This window comes from Melospiza melodia (assembly GCF_035770615.1).
Source record: "Melospiza melodia melodia isolate bMelMel2 chromosome 10 unlocalized genomic scaffold, bMelMel2.pri SUPER_10_unloc_1, whole genome shotgun sequence".
NCBI classification, from domain to species: domain Eukaryota; kingdom Metazoa; phylum Chordata; class Aves; order Passeriformes; family Passerellidae; genus Melospiza; species Melospiza melodia.
This window is the reverse complement of record NW_026948501.1, coordinates 1152776-1170606: the sequence shown is the minus strand read 5'-3', so window position 1 is coordinate 1170606 and position 17831 is coordinate 1152776. Positions and strand designations below refer to the sequence as shown.

At 51.7% G+C, this 17831-nt stretch overlaps 1 protein-coding gene across 2 annotated transcripts in view; it reads right to left on the bottom strand.

Moving 5' to 3' along the window:
• PHF2 (PHD finger protein 2) overlaps positions 1-17831 on the bottom strand; it is a 55673-nt gene that overhangs the window by 21709 nt on the left and 16133 nt on the right. For both annotated transcript variants that reach the window (XM_063181825.1, XM_063181826.1), the window contains exons 2-3: positions 9709-9794; positions 1554-1668 (exon numbers count right to left, since the gene is read on the bottom strand). In XM_063181825.1, coding sequence (XP_063037895.1) covers positions 1554-1668; positions 9709-9794 — 201 coding nt within the window. The remainder of the gene's footprint in view (positions 1-1553; positions 1669-9708; positions 9795-17831) is intronic.

Here is a 17831-nt window from a genome sequence, read left to right as displayed (position 1 = left end):
GTGCTACCATGAATCCTACCATGAACTACTGGTCCGTCCCATCTGCACATCCCATTCATTTGCTTTGCGGGAGAAAATTCCTCCACAAGACTTTGTGTCTGAGTCCTGGATCTTGCAGGCATTTCTTTGTTCTACAGACCTTCCTGTCTCAGGGGATTTCATTTGGCAGCAGGATTTTCTTATGCATACATTAATGAGTAACAAAGAGAAAAAACGGGGGGCTGTATTATTTATAACAGTGTTGGAGTGACTCAGAGATACTGCTTGTGTGACTGCAGAGGCCACCCGAGGTTACTGAAATCAGTCTGCCTGGGCCATAAATCTTTCTTAAAATGAGCTGGGCAACCTGTCAAATTACAAATTACAAAAAAAAAAAAAAAAAAAAAAAAAGGCAAACAACAAAGATAAAAAACCTTGCAAGCCCCAATGAAAATAGCCAGGCAAGTAAAAATACTGGATCCTGAGCTCAGCAAAACACAAAACACTCTGTATAAGCTGCAAAATACTTTACAGGACTGTTTTCAGTTTTTTCTTTAAGCAGCCTAAGACTAGTATCTTAAATAAAGTGTGAAATTAAATTCTCCACAAAAAGGAAGAAGTTCTGTGTTTACTTTGCCAGTCTCCAAGGATTCTTCTAAAATAATTAGTTATTAATAATTAAGGATTTATTTGGCTACAGCCTACATTAAAGAGCCAAAAGAAAATGATCACTCTTGCAAATGGCTGTGGAGCAGCCTAATAACATGTGGGACATGTCACCTAACAATTAGCACCATTCATGAGCCCAGTGAGAGAGCCTTTGTCACCCAGCGACTGAGTACGTCATTGTTCTGCCCAAGATGGGCACAGGCTTCAGCAAAGTCGGTAGAATTTTAAGAACTGGAGAATTCTACGCAATAAGTGGGTTAGTTTCTTATGCAAATGGATGTTCTAGGGGCCAAGCACACTCTGGTTCAGCCTGGAGAAGAGAAGGCTCTGGGGAGATCCCAGATCCACTTTTAGTGCCTAAAGGGGGCTTACAAAGAACAGCAAGAGTGAGTTTCTCCAGAGGCAGATAGTGATAGCACAAGAGAGAAGAGTTTTAAACTAGGAGAGATTTAGATTGGGTGTTGGGAAGGGATTGTTCCCTGGCAGGGTGGGCAGGCCCTGGCACAGGGTGCCCAGAGCAGCTGTGGCTGCCCCTGGATCCCTGGCAGTGCCCAAGGCCAGGCTGGACACTGGGGCTGGAGCACCTGGGACAGTGGGAGCTGTCCCTGCCATGGCACGGGTGGCACTGGAGGGGCTTTGAGGTCCCTTCCAACCCAAACCATTCTCTGACTCCATCATCCTTGCCTTCCCAAACCCCAGCATCTATGGAAATGCACAGGCACTGGGCTCAGCTGAGAGGAGATCTGAATACAGCTGCACAAATGTGAAAAGGGGAAGAGCCTGGGACACCTGCAATCAAACAGCACCGATTCAATCACAATGCTGTTCAATGCTTCCAGCACAGAGCATCCCCAGCCCCCCAGGAGCCCAGCTCTGCCCCTGCTCCCCGTGCACAGCAAACCCACCTGGGGAATGTCCGGCTGCGCAGCTCCTTGATGAACACCTGGCTCCCGTTCTGCACAGGCTTCACCTCCGTTGGCTGGCCCGTGTCATGCTTATGCCAATTTCTCTTCTTTTTCACTGAAAAAGAATGAATTGGACAGCTATGTTAAGTTGAAGGTAATTATTAAGACATTGGCAGGAAGGATGAATCTTCATTAAATTTCTCTCATGAGCAGAGTGGAGGAACCCCCACCACGATGCCCTGCAGATTTTAATATTGCTCTCAGTGCCCCATTAGCCAATTGTGGTGCAGCTGAAGATCCATTACAGAGCGAGCAGTGAGCATTTTGGAGCAGAGGGCAGCAGTTGGGTAATTGCTGAGCTGCAGTGCCTGCAGCCTCACACAAGCACTGGCTCTGGACACCCTGGGCTCTCACACTGCCCCTCATCCTCGCCAGGAAACTCCCTGAAAGCCCCTCGGCACAGCCTGCAGGATGGATCTGGGGGAATTACCATTCTGTGGGATTGCTGCATGCGTCAGGAATCACCTCAGCATAAAGCTCTGTCCAGTAGTGCTGCCTTTGACACCAAGTTTGATGGGATTTTAGTGTGCCCTGCACACAGCGTGGACAGGGAAGGAAAAGGAAAAGGAAAAGGAAAAGGAAAAGGAAAAGGAAAAGGAAAAGGAAAAGGAAAAGGAAAAGGAAAAGGAAAAGGAAAAGGAAAAGGAAAAGGAAAAGGAAAAGGAAAAGGAAAAGGAAAAGGAAAAGGAAAATTAAGTAGCTGCTAGAAGTGCAGGGAAGGGAATTTCTTATGGCTCAGAGCTGCAGCTGATTGAGGCCCCTTGACGGTGCTCCCAGTGAGGGATGGACACACAGGACAGTCCATCAGGGATAAAGGGCCAGCAGGAATGAGCACACGTGAGCCAGTCAGGTTTCAGTGTGGTTTTGCCCTGCCTCTGACAGCCAGATAACACAAAGCAAGAAAAACTGGTCCTGCTTTTTCCCTGAGTCAGCACTATCTCCCTCAGCTGTTCCTGCTTCCACAGTGAGCGCAGAGAAACTCACTTCGGTACAAAATCAGGTTTTTCCTCATTTGTATCATTTAAAGCCTCTGTTAATAAAATTCTCATATGTCACATACTTTCATTTTCCACCCTTGTTTTACATCATGAAACTCAGTGTTTCACCCCAAGTCCAGACCTCCTATCAAAACAGTGAGGAAGGGCAGCAGACTCCTCACGGATGGCACCCACTCCTCACTCTTTGCACGCACACAGATCCATACACTTTTCCATTAAGAAAGGAATCTGGAGGCTGGAGATATAACACATGAAATTTGGAAAGAGCAAATTTTGCTTTCCCAACCACAGCCCTGGAACAACTCAAGGAAAAACATCTCCCAGGGAGTCCATCCCAGGTTTTGCACAAAGCATGTTGGGTTTATTAGCTCCATGCAGGCTCCAGCCTAGCTGGAGATATTCATTAAAGCTGCTAGTTCTTTATCTTAATGACTCTCAGGCTTAGCATATTAATTCAATGCTCCTGGTAACAAAGGAAACAAGCCTGGCTTGAATGCCAAACCTTCCTCCTCTCCCTCCCTTCCCACCCTCCGCCGCCTCCCCCTCGCAGCACATCCCAATCCACACCTCGAGTGTGCTGATTGCACTCTGAGTACAAGTCCCAGGGAAAGAGGTGTCACTTGGCACAGGAAAATTGGAGAGCTTAGGCACGTTCCTTTACTACACACCAGACAGCACAGAGCGCCGGGAAACGAAGGCGACGGATCAGCGCCGAACGAACAAACCCACGGCAAACCAAACCTGCCACAGCCTCTGGGGAGCTCTTTGCCCTGGCACCAAGAGCTGCCAGGGGCCCAAGTTCCCCATGAACCTCCCCACCCACCTCTGCCATCCAGCTCTGCCATCCAGCTCTGCCCACCCAGCTCTGCCACCCAGCTCTGCCACCCAGCTCTGCCAACCAGCTCTGCCCACCCAGCTCTGCCATCCAGCTCTGCCACCCAGCTCTGCCACCCAGCTCTGCCCACCCAGCTCTGCCATCCACCTATGCCCACCCAGCTCTGCCCATCCAGCTCTGCCATCCAGCTCTGCCACCCAGCTCTGACACCCACCTCTGCCATCCAGCTCTGCCCATCCAGCTCTGCCCATCCACCTCTGCCATCCAGCTCTGCCCATCCAGCTCTGCCAACCAGCTCTGCCATCCAGCTCTGCCCATCCAGCTCTGCCCACCCAGCTCTGCCCACCCAGCTCTGCCATCCAGCTCTGCCACCCAGCTCTGCCCATCCACCTCTGCCCATCCAGCTCTGCCACCCACCTCTGCCATCCAGCTCTGACACCCAGCTCTGCCCACCCAGCTCTGACACCCAGCTCTGCCAACCAGCTCTGCCACCCACCTCTGCCATCCAGCTCTGCCACCCAGCCCTGCCCATCCAGCTCTGCCCACCCAGCTCTGCCATCCAGCTCTGACACCCACCTCTGCCCACCCAGCTCTGCCACCCAGCCCTGCCCACCCAGCTCTGCCCATCCACCTCTGCCCATCCAGCTCTGCCACCCAGCCCTGCCCATCCAGCTCTGCCATCCAGCTCTGCCCATCCAGCTCTGCCCACCCAGCTCTGCCATCCAGCTCTGCCCATCCAGCTCTGCCACCCAGCCCTGCCCATCCACCTCTGCCCATCCAGCTCTGCCATCCAGCTCTGCCACCCAGCTCTGCCCATCCAGCTCTGCCCATCCAGCCCTGCCCATCCAGCTCTGCCCATCCACCTCTGCCACCCAGCTCTGCCCATCCAGCCCTGCCCATCCAGCTCTGCCATCCAGCCCTGCCCATCCAGCTCTGCCACCCAGCTCTGCCATCCAGCTCTGCCATCCACCTCTGCCCATCCACCTCTGCCCATCCAGCTCTGCCATCCACCTCTGCCCATCCACCTCTGTCACCCAGCTCTGCCCATCCAGCTCTGCCCACCCAGCTCTGCCACCCACCTCTGCCATCCAGCTCTGCCATCCACCTCTGCCATCCAGCTCTGCCCATCCACCTCTGCCACCCAGCTCTGCCCATCCAGCTCTGCCATCCACCTCTGCCCATCCACCTCTGTCACCCAGCTCTGCCCATCCAGCTCTGCCCACCCAGCTCTGCCACCCAGCTCTGCCATCCAGCTCTGCCATCCACCTCTGCCATCCAGCTCTGCCCATCCAGCTCTGCCATCCAGCTCTGCCATCCACCTCTGCCATCCAGCTCTGCCCATCCAGCTCTGCCCATCCAGCTCTGCCCATCCAGCTCTGGCCTCCCAGCCCTGCCCATCCAGCTCTGCCATCCAGCTCTGCCCATCCACCTCTGCCCATCCAGCTCTGCCCATCCAGCTCTGCCATCCACCTCTGCCCATCCACCTCTGTCACCCAGCTCTGCCCATCCAGCTCTGCCCACCCAGCTCTGCCACCCAGCCCTGCCCATCCAGCTCTGACACCCAGCTCTGACACCCAGCTCTGACACCCAGCTCTGCCATCCAGCTCTGCCCATCCAGCTCTGCCCATCCACCTCTGCCACCCACCTCTGCCCATCCAGCTCGGCCCACCCAGCTCTGCCCATCCAGCTCTGCCAACCAGCTCTGCCAACCAGCTCTGCCATCCAGCTCTGACACCCAGCTCTGCCACCCAGCTCTGCCACCCAGCTCTGCCCATCCAGCTCTGCCCACCCATCTCTGCCCATCCAGCTCTGCCATCCAGCTCTGCCCATCCACCTCTGCCACCCAGCTCTGCCCATCCAGCTCTGCCCACCCAGCTCTGCCACCCAGCCCTGCCCATCCAGCTCTGACACCCAGCTCTGACACCCAGCTCTGACACCCAGCTCTGCCATCCAGCTCTGCCCATCCAGCTCTGCCCATCCACCTCTGCCACCCACCTCTGCCCATCCAGCTCGGCCCACCCAGCTCTGCCCATCCAGCTCTGCCAACCAGCTCTGCCAACCAGCTCTGCCATCCAGCTCTGACACCCAGCTCTGCCACCCAGCTCTGCCACCCAGCTCTGCCCATCCAGCTCTGCCCACCCATCTCTGCCCATCCAGCTCTGCCATCCAGCTCTGCCCATCCACCTCTGCCATCCAGCTCTGCCCATCCAGCTCTGCCCATCCAGCTCTGCCCACCCAGCTCTGCCATCCAGCTCTGCCCATCCAGCTCTGCCATCCAGCTCTGCCCATCCACCTCTGCCACCCACCTCTGCCATCCAGCTCTGCCACCCAGCTCTGCCACCCAGCTCTGCCCATCCAGCTCTCCCACCCAGCCCTCCTGCAGAGGCAGCCTGGATTCTCTCCCCAGAGCACTCTCCAGGAGGGGCTGTCTCCTGGACAGCAGCTGGAGTCCATTACACTGCATCAAACACTTGACCTTGGCCATTTTCTGCCACACTTTCTATACTTTATCTTTGCCGTGAGCACCACAGTAAGGACTAAAGGCTCATTCTCATGTGCAACAGATCCCAGCTGGGGCCAGAAAAGCTACTTTTTTTGTAATTTATCACAGATTTCTTTTTCTGCAGGTCTTTATGATCCAGATTTAACCTTGGAGGTCCAACACTGGAAAAAGGGAATACATTTTTACAAAACTGTACCTTAAAATGAGTAATTCACAGGTATACATATATTATTTCAAAGCTGTTTGTGTAGAAGGGATCATCAACTTGGATTCTTGGAAAGAATGAAAGGGTGGTCAGGCATGGGACGGGGCTGCCAGGGCGGGGTGGAGTCCCCATCCCTGGAAGTGCTCATGGAACTGCAGGACACAGCACTCAGTGCTCTGGTCTTTACAAGCTGGTGATCAGTCACAGGCTGAATTAGGTGATCTTGGAGTTTTTTTCCAACCTAAATGACTGCTTGGCTTTGAAGCCCATGGTGTTCTAGCCACGACCAGGGAGCTTCCCTAGAGCAGGGACACCCAGGAGCACCCTGTGAGCTCTGCACTGATCAACAGCCAAGGCTGGAAGCACTTAAAGCCAGCCACAGCCTTTGGCTCACTGGCAGCTCTGTAACTCCGCCGATTCCAAAGGATTTCTCCTGATTTTCACTGGGGCAAATGAGGCAGCAATCAAACCCAGCATTTCAGACTGTGCTATGAAAATGAGCCAAGCCTGCCCAAATGAAGCCCTCACATTTTCTTGAAATGATGTCAGAAAATGTTGGATGAGTATGGATGTTTTTTCCCAAAGAGAAGTCCCTACACATTTCACTAAGCGGGAATGGCTTAAAATGCCATGTGACAGGAAGCAATCTTCTGAGAGCAGCCACTGGCCGCAGTGGTAATGTGGAAAAATGTAAGGAGAGGAAAACGATTTTTAAATTTGACATCTGGAAAACATATCTGGTAGAAGGCAAGCTCCAGAAATACATGTATATTTTTAAATCCAGACAAGTTGCATAACAGACAATTGGAGTCTGTGTTTCCCTTTGCTAATCTCACAATAATTAAATCCTACCATGAACTACTGGTGCTGGAACAACTCCTACTCCTTTGCAGAGCTGATAGTGCTGGATAACGGGTCTGAACAGATTCTGGAGCAGTTCATAGGCAAAGGAAGCGACCTCCCAGCAGTGCCCAAGCCCTGCAGCAGGATATCCTCCATGCAAATTCCAGAGATGGAATTCACCAGCCAAGCCGCTCCCTCCTTCACTTCCTCCAGCTTCCAACTCCCCTGGTGTACCCTGCAAGGATGGGCTAGAGTAGAACAGCCTCCTTTCCCCACAGAACCCACGACTCTACACATTAGCAGGGAGAGTTACTATGCAGCTTGTGACCTTGTCACCAAAACTCAAGGTAAGGATAGCAATGATTTATATTTAAATAAAATTTTTGCGCTTCACTTCTTTGATGATTGGTGTTGCATGTCATTAAACTGCCTATGCTGTATTCAAAGAGAGAAAAGGAAGTGTCCTTGCTGTCCTACAGAATGGATGTTGCTCTGTATCCCCACCATGCCGCATCCCCAGAGGGAAGAGGGTCAAGGGAAACCTTCTGAGACCCTGAGCTGCCCCAGATCTGCAGGCAGCAACATTGGAAGGACATGGAGCTGCTGGAGAGACCCAGAGGAGGCCCTGGAGATGCTCTGATGGCTGGATCCCTCTGCTCTGAGCCAGGCTGGCAGAGCTGGGGGTGCTCACCTGGAGAGGAGCAGCTCCAGGGAGAGCTCAGAGCCCCTGGCAGGGCCTGAAGGGGCTCCAGGAGAGCTGGAGAGGGACTGGGGACAAGGGATGGAGGGACAGGACACAGGGAATGGCTCCCAGTGCCAGGGGCAGGGCTGGATGGGAGATTGGGAATTGGGAATTGTTCCCTGTGAGGGTGGGCAGGCCCTGGCACAGGGTGCCCACCCTGGATCCCTGGCAGTGCCCAAGGCCAGGCTGGACAGGGCTGGGAGCAGCCTGGGGCAGTGGGAGGTGTCCCTGCCCATGGCAAGGGCTGGAACTCTGCTCCAGCAGCACTTTCTGCTGGGTTGAATGCTCTGGGACACATCCGTGGATTTTTAGTTGGATAAAAATAACTGGATAGACAGAAACCTTTTAAAAAGCATCAGAATGTTGTTGTCAATTCAACTCTCCTCATCATAACTGGTATATTAAACTTGCAATCTTTTTATCAAAACTGCCATGTCTTGAATTCTGGGATGACGCACCCTAGTCTTTATAGAACTGATATTCAATTCCTGATTATAGGCTTTTGCTGCTTCTGACTGGGTTTTCCCCCTTGCCCTGAAAAGTAGGTGCCTTTCATAATATATTTTTTTTTTTTTAAGTGAAAGAAATCAAAGTATCAGACCCATCTGAGTGTTGTGCACTGACAGACTCAGAGGGTGGAGACCCTGTGCTGCCTCTTCCCTCCGGGCTTAGGAACAGTCTGGGAGTGCCTGAAATCACCCCCTCCAATCCCCAAATCATTCACTTCAAAATGATTTGTGGCTATTTGTGTAACCAGGAAAACAAAACACTAGAAAGGCTGATACTTTCAAACCACAACATTCTGTAGGGACATCCTGATTTTGTTAAGTCCTTCAGAACCAGCCCCCCAACAGGGATTTGGCCAGCTTCTCAATTTTGCCAGCTTCTCAGCTGGACCCTCTGGGAGACAGGAGCAGCTGCAGGTCATTCAGGTTTCCAGTTCACATTTGATTTTTAGAAAATCCCATGGAAATACAATTCCATGTTTTGCCCACAAAACAAACACTTCAGACTCCACCCCATTCCCACTAGAAATTTCTTTAACAATTAAGGCAATATAGAAATAATTGCTTGGGTTAAAAGTTCTGAATTTTAACACAACGGGAGTCACTTCCCAGTCATCCCTTATTTCACACTAAATACAAGGTCATCAGGATTCCCTCAGCTCCAGCAGATGAGCACGGTGCTCTTCCTCTGCAGGATGCACTCAGGTTGCAGAGCAGCAGGATCCTCCCTGGCACTGTTTCTTATTTATAATAAGAACCATTATAATAATGGTTTTCAAGTAAAGCATTTCATCTTTCACAGGGATTGGTTTCTTTTCTTTTTTTTTTTTTCTCCATTGTATAATAGAAAGAATTTGTGAATTAATCTGACCAAAGCAAACACATCCCACGATTCCTTCCCAGACAAAACACCCACTGAGATCAACTGTCGCTTTTGCTCAGGAGAATCCTTTTCCTATGAAAGAAATGCAAGAATTGGCACCCTCAGTGTATCCTACAATTTTGACTGACACTGAAATCGCTGCAATTCTACATCCAGGCCAAGCACAACAAACTGCTTCTTACTCTTCTCCTCTGCAGACAGAAAACCCCACGTAGGTTCCAAAACTCCCTGTATTAGCACTTAGCTGCCTCCACAGGGTTTTTCTAGCCCACATTACTGAGTGTGGGCACAGTTCAGCCAAGGAAGGACCCTCAGTTGTTTTGTGGGGCTGGGGACTGCAGTTCTCCAGGTAAGTGCCTGCATGAGCTCACACACGTGCCTAAGGCTGCAGCAAAAGCTCCATGATCTAACCTGCAGCTTCCTCCCACCAACATCTTTCCTCACCTCCTGGTTTGAATTCCAGTATTTGTGGCACGTGATACTGAGGTGTGCCTTTGGTAATGACCAAAACACAAAGATCCTGTTGTTCAGACATCCCCACCCTGCTGCATGTCAGGGACTGGCTCACAGGGGTACTTACAGGTCGACTTTCCGTGGGTTTTCTCACAATTTGGACAATGATAGATGTCAATGTCTGGTGCCTCTTCTTCTTCCACACCAACACAGCTGGAACACAAGAAGGTAAATCTGACATCAGCCCGACTATGCCCAAGCATGCCAATAAAGAATACAGCCCCACGTGCTTGCCATGCAGCTGCACTGACAAGCAGCACCCTGTACCAGCTTTGGGGCCCTGTACACTGGTACACACTGGCTTTTGGTAGCCTATATTCCTGAGGGCTTCCAAAAGCTGCCAGCCAGAAGCCCACCCAGTGGCCCACTGTGGAACTCCATGAAAATGTGGCAGAGAGACCCAGAGATGTTTTTTTTTTTTCCCCAAGGAGACTATTTTGCACCTGCACAGAGTTCTCCCAGCACCGTCCCACACAAACCCGATTAACCAAACAAACACACCTTCACAAAGTATGTGTGGGCAGCTGTGAAGCACCAGAGGGATCTTGGCAAGGGATACCATGTGCACAGCTTCCACAGGTCCCACCTCTGCTGCAGTGCAGGAGGATGAGGAGGTGGAGCAGACGCCCAGCCCAGCGCTCCCACCGAGGTGGGTTTGGATGGGCCACACCAGCAGCAGCCCTGGGCACGCCCATGGACAATCCCTTGGGAGCACAGGCTGGGCAGGAGCCAGGCACACAGCTGAGCACTGAAGCACCCAGGACAAGAAGCTGCTGCGCAGTGCCAGTGCCAAGCAGCCAGCCAAAGAATCCAGGCGCAGCGTGGCCCTGTCCTGGCCACGGAGCAAGGGCAAAGGGGGCTCTGCCCCTGCTGCCTGTGTCAGCAGCAGCCCAGGCTGCAGGGCACCACACAGGGAAAAGGGGAAAAGGGCTCTGCTGTGGGATCCATCCCTGTGCCTTGGCTCCATGGGAGCTTAGCTAGGCGAGATCACCCACCAGGGGCATCACAGGCACCCTAAGCTCCTGCACGAGGAAGGCTGGATCACACCGTGGCCAGAGCTCTCCTGGGCTTTCTCCATCTCCTGAAATGCCTCCCCAGTGCTCTGCAGGGAGCAGGGAGCAGCTGCCAGTGCTCTGAATCAGCAGAGAGCACCTCTCAGTGCCCCTCAGCTCACAGAGAACAACAGCACTGCTTTTCTGCCAAGGAAAAGGCATGGGCAGGGGTCACACAGTGCCACCTCCACGCACAAGGCCACATTCTGTCTCCTGGCATTCCCCAGCAGGGCTGAGCACTGACGAGAGCAGGAGTTCAGGGTTTATGGTTCCTGTTTCTGCACCGAGGAAGCAGAGCAGAGGATGGCTGCTCCAGCCCAAAGCCAGGCAGCAGAGTGAGCCAGTTCCACCAAGCACCTCCCAGAACCTCTCAGAGCATTCTCGCTCCGTTCAAGCCCTGCAGGACACCAGTGTGTCCAAAAATCGTTCAGCAATGGGAGAAATTCACACAGGGTGGACACAGCAGCAGCACCTGGTGCTGGTCCAGAAGCAGGAAAGCCATGACCTGGGTGCTGATAAAGGAGGATAGCACACAATCCTGTGCCCACCCTCCCATGAGAGTCCTGGACCCACTCCCCGAGGGCTCTGGGTGCCCCTGGCAGGGTGTGCAGGTGTCCCAGAGCCGACACAAGCGCACCTGGGGCAGGGCAGCAGCTGCTCAAATGCGAGCCCCCCGTGCCAGAGGTGGCTTTGAAGCCCTGCTGACCCCGAGGCCCTCGGCGGCGCACGTCACCATCGCAAACCACAGACACACCTGCTGCACAGAACAGCAGCAACAGCACCGGGGCTGCAACCACGCTGGGAAAGGCCAAACTAGCTAAGATACAGCAGCACATCCTTTTTATATCCATTGCAACTGTTGTGTCAGAATGAGATCCTGCCAGAAACCTTGGTAGATACGGTGGCCTCTTGCAACTGTCAGTGTGGGAGCCAGCTCCCTTCAAAACAAAGAGCCCAGGGTGACAGAAGATCTGCAACTAAAGCCAGAGACACTCTCATCTCTGTGAAGTCACACTGGGAACAGAAAACATTATTTTGGATTTTTTTTCATTAAACAGCAGTATTTTTTATTTGAAAAAATACAAAATTATTGCGTGTCCTTGGGAAGCCAGCACAGAAGTTTGCCAACAGGAAAAATCACCCTCACAACTATCCAGTCCTCAGAATCCTGTGCATATATAGAGAAAAAAATCAGATGGGTAGAAAATACCAGAAAAAATAGTAGAAAAATACCAGATTAATCAGTAGAAAAATCAAACAAACCTTGGTAGATTAGGGCAAGTGTAAGAGAATGTAGAAGATTCCTCTACCCACAAAGCTGTGTCAGCTGCTTATGCCCCTGGATTCAGCTGGCTAAGCTCAGTAAAGGTATGGATTAGGCTCTCCACAAGAGCTTGAAAACGCTATATTTAGCTAAAGTAAGGAGATGAGAACCTTGGCACGGCACGGGAGGAGGTTGGAGCAGCTGTGGCACAGGGCAATGGCTGCAGCATGGTGGGAGCCATTGTTCTGAGAGAGTCAAACATCTGACAGAACAACCAGAGAAGTAAAAATAACCAACCTCAAACTCCAGCGGGCCCCTGCAAGACACACTCAGCTTTTCCGACTACAGCACGGCTTTGGAATAAGGTTTGGCCACTTACAGCTCCTCACAGGGAGAAGCTGCTGCCCTCTCTGTGTGGGAAACTGGGAAATGTCCAAGGGATCTCCCAGCTGAGCTGCCTCGGGACATCAGGAACCAAAATACCAACCCACTCCAGGCCGTGCTGCTCCTCTCAGCCAGCAGAGCTGGGCTCTCCAGGCACTGCCTCCAGCAGGACTGTTGGTGCCTTCCACATGGATATAGGCACAGGAAACCAAATTCCCACCAAAAGCTAAAGCCAGACTGCCAGACAGCCCAGGCAAGCATTCCTGCCAGCAGAGGAACAAGGTTTTCCCTGTTGGTTTCCTTGTTGGTTTCCTTGTTTCCCTGCTGCCTGTGCCGGGTTTACAGACAAGATTTGGGTGGCAGGGGGCCGTGACTGAGACCCTTGGGTTGGTCTCTGCATTTCCACCTGGGAACAAAAAGCAGCAGGGGACTGCCAGCTGTGGTAGAAGCAGAGCCTAGTTCTGAAGCATCTCCTACCCAATTCACTGGTTTTTCTCAGGGTGGCTAATCACCAATAATCTAGAATGAAAGCATTTCTCCAGCTGAAGAAAGCCAAGTCACCTACAGTGACTGAAGAGCGTTCTCCCCCTCGGCCCCTGAGGTGCAGCACAATTGGCACTCTGTGGTTTGCAGCTATTGGGGTTTCCCATGGGAACACTCACTCTGGTCCCTCCAGGCTTTTATCTCAGCCCCATTTGCTCAAGGGAAACATCAAAAAGACTCAAACCAAGCACTTGAAAATGATCAGATGGGGCTCAAGGCAGCAGGGATGGGATCACAGCCAGTGCCTGATCACAGCCAGTGCCTGATCACAGCCAGTGCCTGATCACAGGGGATGTTCCTGGGATCTGAGCAGTGTGTTTGGGATCCAGGCAGTGTGTTTGGGATCGGGCAGTGTGTTTGGGATTGGGCAGTGTGTTTGGGATTGGGCAGTGTGTTTGGGATCCAGGCAGTGTGTTTGGGATCTGAGCAGTGTGTTTGGGATTGGGCAGTGTGTTTGGGATTGGGCAGTGTGTTTGGGATTGGGCAGTGTGTTTGGGATCCAGGCAGTGTGTTTGGGATTGGGCAGTGTGTTTGGGATCTGAGCAGTGTGTTTGGGATTGGGCAGTGTGCTCAGGATCCAGGCAGTGTGTTTGGGATCGGGCAGTGTGCTTGGGATCCAGGCAGTTTGTTTGGGATCCAGGCAGTGTGTTTGGGATCCAGGCAGTGTGTTTGGAATTGGGCAGTGTGCTCAGGATCCAGGCAGTGTGCTCAGGATCCAGGCAGTGTGTTTGGGATTGGGCAGTGTGTTTGGGATCCAGGCAGTGTGTTTGGGATCTGAGCAGTGTGTTTGGGATCTGAGCAGTGTGCTCAGGATCCAGGCAGTGTGTTTGGGATCAGGGAGTGTGTTTGGGATGGGGCAGTGTGTTTGGGATCCAGGCAGTGTGTTTGGGATCAGGAAGTGTGCTCAGGATCCAGGCAGTGTGCTCAGGATCCAGGCAGTGTGTTTGGGATCCAGGCAGTGTGTTTGGGATCCAGGCATTTTGTTTGGGATCCAGGCAGTGTGTTTGGGATCCAGGCAGTGTGTTTGGGATCCAGGCAGTGGGCTCAGGATCCAGGCAGTGTGTTTGGGATCCAGGCAGTGTGTTTGGGATCCAGGCAGTTTGTTTGGGATCTGAGCAGTGTGTTTGGGATCCAGGCAGTGTGCTCAGGATCCAGGCAGTGTGCTCAGGAGCAGGATCCCACAGTGCCAGTGTAGGACCTGGGTGCATTACCATTGTCAGGGAAGAACCGAGAAAAGCTCCCAGTAGCACTGTTGAGTTAAAAGGAAAAAAAATTTGGCTTGTTTAAGGACAGAACCACAGAGCCATGGAATTGTTTAGGTTGCAAAAGCCCTCAAAGACCTTTTAGTCCAGCCATTGCCCAGCACTGCCAAGGCCAGCACTGACCCATGTCCCCAGCGGCCACATCCACAGGGCTGTTAAATCCCCAGGGATGGGGACTCCAGCACTGCCCTGGGCAGCTGTGCCAGGGCTGGATAACTCTTTTGTGAGAGAAAACCCTTCCCAGACACCCCACAAGGCCCCTCCCTCGCTGTGCCATGGCCATTGATGCCCGAGGGGCTGCAGCCCTGCCAGCAGGAGCTGGGGATGCGCCTGCAGTGCAGGGCAGGGATGCGGGATGCTGGAGCAGCAGCCACCACCACCTCTCACAGCCCAAAGAGCCTTTCTGCCCAAACACAGCAAAGATGGCCTAAGAGATTAATTGTCCTGCATCCAGGAATCTTGTTGGAACAATTTCAACCAACCTAATGGTTGATTTTTAAATGGTCGTTAAGTGATTTAACTCATGTTGAGGGAGTGTAAGACTAATTTGATAATGAGTTAAAAGGAAATATTATTAAAAATGTATTTAAATTTCACCAAAACTGTTGTAGGGAAAAAAATAATAATGACAAGTAAAGGCTTTGATATTGCAGCTGTTTAAGCTGATATCTCACCCACGTTACACAGACTTAAAGGAGAATTAGCACATTAGAAGCTTTTGCAGTCAGAGGCTACAAATTACATTTTTATTAGAAACTCTGCCCTTTGCCACTTTAAAATGAAATTGCTTCTGTGTTCGCAGTGAAGAGATGTTCAAGTTTCAATATTCTGATAAAGTTAACAATGATTTTTTTATTATGCAGGCAACACTAATAAAAGGTGAGTGAACTAAACTGGTTTTACAGCATGAATGTTTCTGGCAACCTTGGGTTGTCATCTGCAGGGAGGTGACATTTTAAGTAGCTTCAGGAGAAAAATTAACCCACATAGTGTCTGTTCTATCAAAACCATGTCACCTCCATTATCAACCAGAAGACAGTATAGAAAAATATGAAAAATAAAATAAACAAGAAAAAGACTCTTAGATGGGGAAGAAAATCCAATCTCTAAAAACAGAAATAGAGCTGAAGAAAAAATATCGGCTAATATCCCTTCCCTTCCCTTCCCTTCCCTTCCCTTCCCTTCCCTTCCCTTCCCTTCCCTTCCCTTCCCTTCCCTTCCCTTCCCTTCCCTTCCCTTCCCTTCCCTTCCCTTCCCTTCCCTTCCCTTCCCTTCCCTTCCCTTCCCTTCCCTTCCCTTCCCTTCCCCTCCCTTCTCCATGCCAGCTCATGAGGACAAATCATCAAAGGTCTCTGAAGCTCAGAGGAGCTCACAGCATTTTTACAGGTCCCAATTAGCGATCACCCTGGGCCCGTCCCTGGGTGTGTCACCAGTCACAGCGTGCACAACAACGCTCCTCCTTAACAAGGTGCAATTTCACTTACTTCTGTAATTTGTACAGAAGACACCTGTCCAGTTCCAGGAGCCTCTACCACCTAGACAAAGCCATAGGTGCTGCAGAAAGCAGCACTGTCCAGCAGTGGACAGGCTCACACTTCATGTTTTGATGCCAGGCCAAAGTTAAGTGTCCATCCCAGCGCCCAGAAATGCAGCAGCCAACAAGATAAGTTAATAAAAGAACTAAAGGGGAAAGAGCGAGGCTGTTTTGAGAGCAAGGAAATGAGTTGTTCCATGAGTTCATGTCTTCTGGGCTGCTGTCCTGGTGGCTTTACAGGGTGAGAGAGAACTCTGACCAGAGCTCTCTCCTGTGTGCTCTCCAGTGTCCCCAGAGCCTTTTCCTAAGCAGAAGGATTTGTCTCATCTAATCAGTCACATGTTTTCACGAAATAGAGATTTTGGAGAGCTGAGGACTGCTGTCAGCTAGGGTTAAAGCAAAGCAGCGAGCTCAGGAGTCATTCAGGAGAACAGGGACACAAGCTGGTGTTGCTCCAGCAGGAGACCCAAGACCAGGGAGAGCAGGAGGAACCCGGGCGCTGGCGTGGGCACAGGGCTGAGCGGGCCCTGCATGGATGTCTCTAATTAAGGCCTAAATGAGAGAGAACTCTTTGTACTGGACAGACAGGGTTTCACATCACCTCTCATTCACTCACAGAAACACAAGTGTGGAGAGAAAGGGGTGGGAGAAGGGAAAAGGGAGAAGGGAAAAGGGAAAAGGGAAAAGGGAAAAGGGAAAAGGGAAAAGGGAAAAGGGAAAAGGGAAAAGGGAAAAGGCCTCCTCTTGCAAACTGAACAGCATCTGCACAGTCCCTGCAAGGAGCCCAGCAGCTTCAGCCACACCTGGATGCAGGCACAGGGACAATCCCCACTGCTTATCAGATTGCTTGAAGTGCTTTTCATCCCAGGAAATGAGCTCAGCTTTTTGACTCGGTTTCCCCCCTGCAGGCAGCAGCCCCCCCCAGCACCTGCCCCACGGCCCGAGGCTGCTGCTGTGGAATGGACAAACTCTCATTCAGTGCTTTGGAAATGTCCAGCTCTGAGCAAGAGCTGAGCTCTGCTGCCCACACAGACGGCTTTCAGAGGCCTCATAAAATCATGGAATATCCTCAGCTCAAAGGAGCCACAAAGACCATGGAGCCCAGCCCCTGTCCCTGCCCAGACCCCCAACAATCCCACCCTGGGCATCCCAAAGGCTCCTGCAGCTCTGGCAGCCTCGGGGCTGTGCCCATCCCTGGGGAGCCTGGGCACTGCCAGCACCCTCTGGGGGCAGAGCCTTGCCCTGAGATCCACCCTGACCCTCCCTGGCACAGCTCCAGCTGTTCCCTCAAGTCACCAGAGACTCAGAGCCTCCAAATAAGTAAGGAGATATTTGTGAGGGCTGCAGGGGCCTCTGCAAGTCTGCACTGCTCTAAGGGCTCTAAGGCTGGCACATAACTCTCACTGCCATCACTTGAATCCCACCAGTGAAACATTGTTCAGGATGACCAAGGTTTGTAGGGAGCCATCTCCTGTGTGTGTTGAAATCAACAGCTACAAAGACAATCTGACAATGCTCCTTCAAACCAAGCAGTTCTGATACCAGCATGAGATGAAACAACAGCAGCAAAGATGTGCATCCACCACAACATTCCAGATCCACCAAGACAACTGGGATGTCTTCCTTCCATCCTTATTTCTGGGCCTTGGTGAACCACTATGGTTATTTCTGGGGCGGGCGAGAGGAGCTCTGTCTTCAATCAGAAACTGAGACCAAAACAAAGCCAAAGTCCACTTACAGGGCAGGAGCCTTGGGCTGAGGGCTCCTCAAGGGAAGCCCTTGTGTCCCAGCTGGGGAGATGCCCACGGCAGCAGGGCTCTGTCCTTTCCAGAGCACATCTGCTGCAGGCCCCTGAGCCACACACACACAGGTACAGCTGGTGACTCTGTGCTTTGCCTTGCTATAAATAATAAGGTTTCATTTCCTTCACAGAGCTTTTGATTTGTTTCCTTTGGGAGACTCACGGGTTATAATGGCATTAATTCCTATTTGCCAACCTTGTCCTTATAAATGAGGATCTTCATTAAAGGAATGTTAAGCGATGAGTACTATAATTAGGACAGATTTAAAATGCAGTGTGCCTAAATCAGAGACTACCTAAGAAGTTATCTTTTTTATTAAGATATAATTTGAAGGAGAATTACTGCTTAG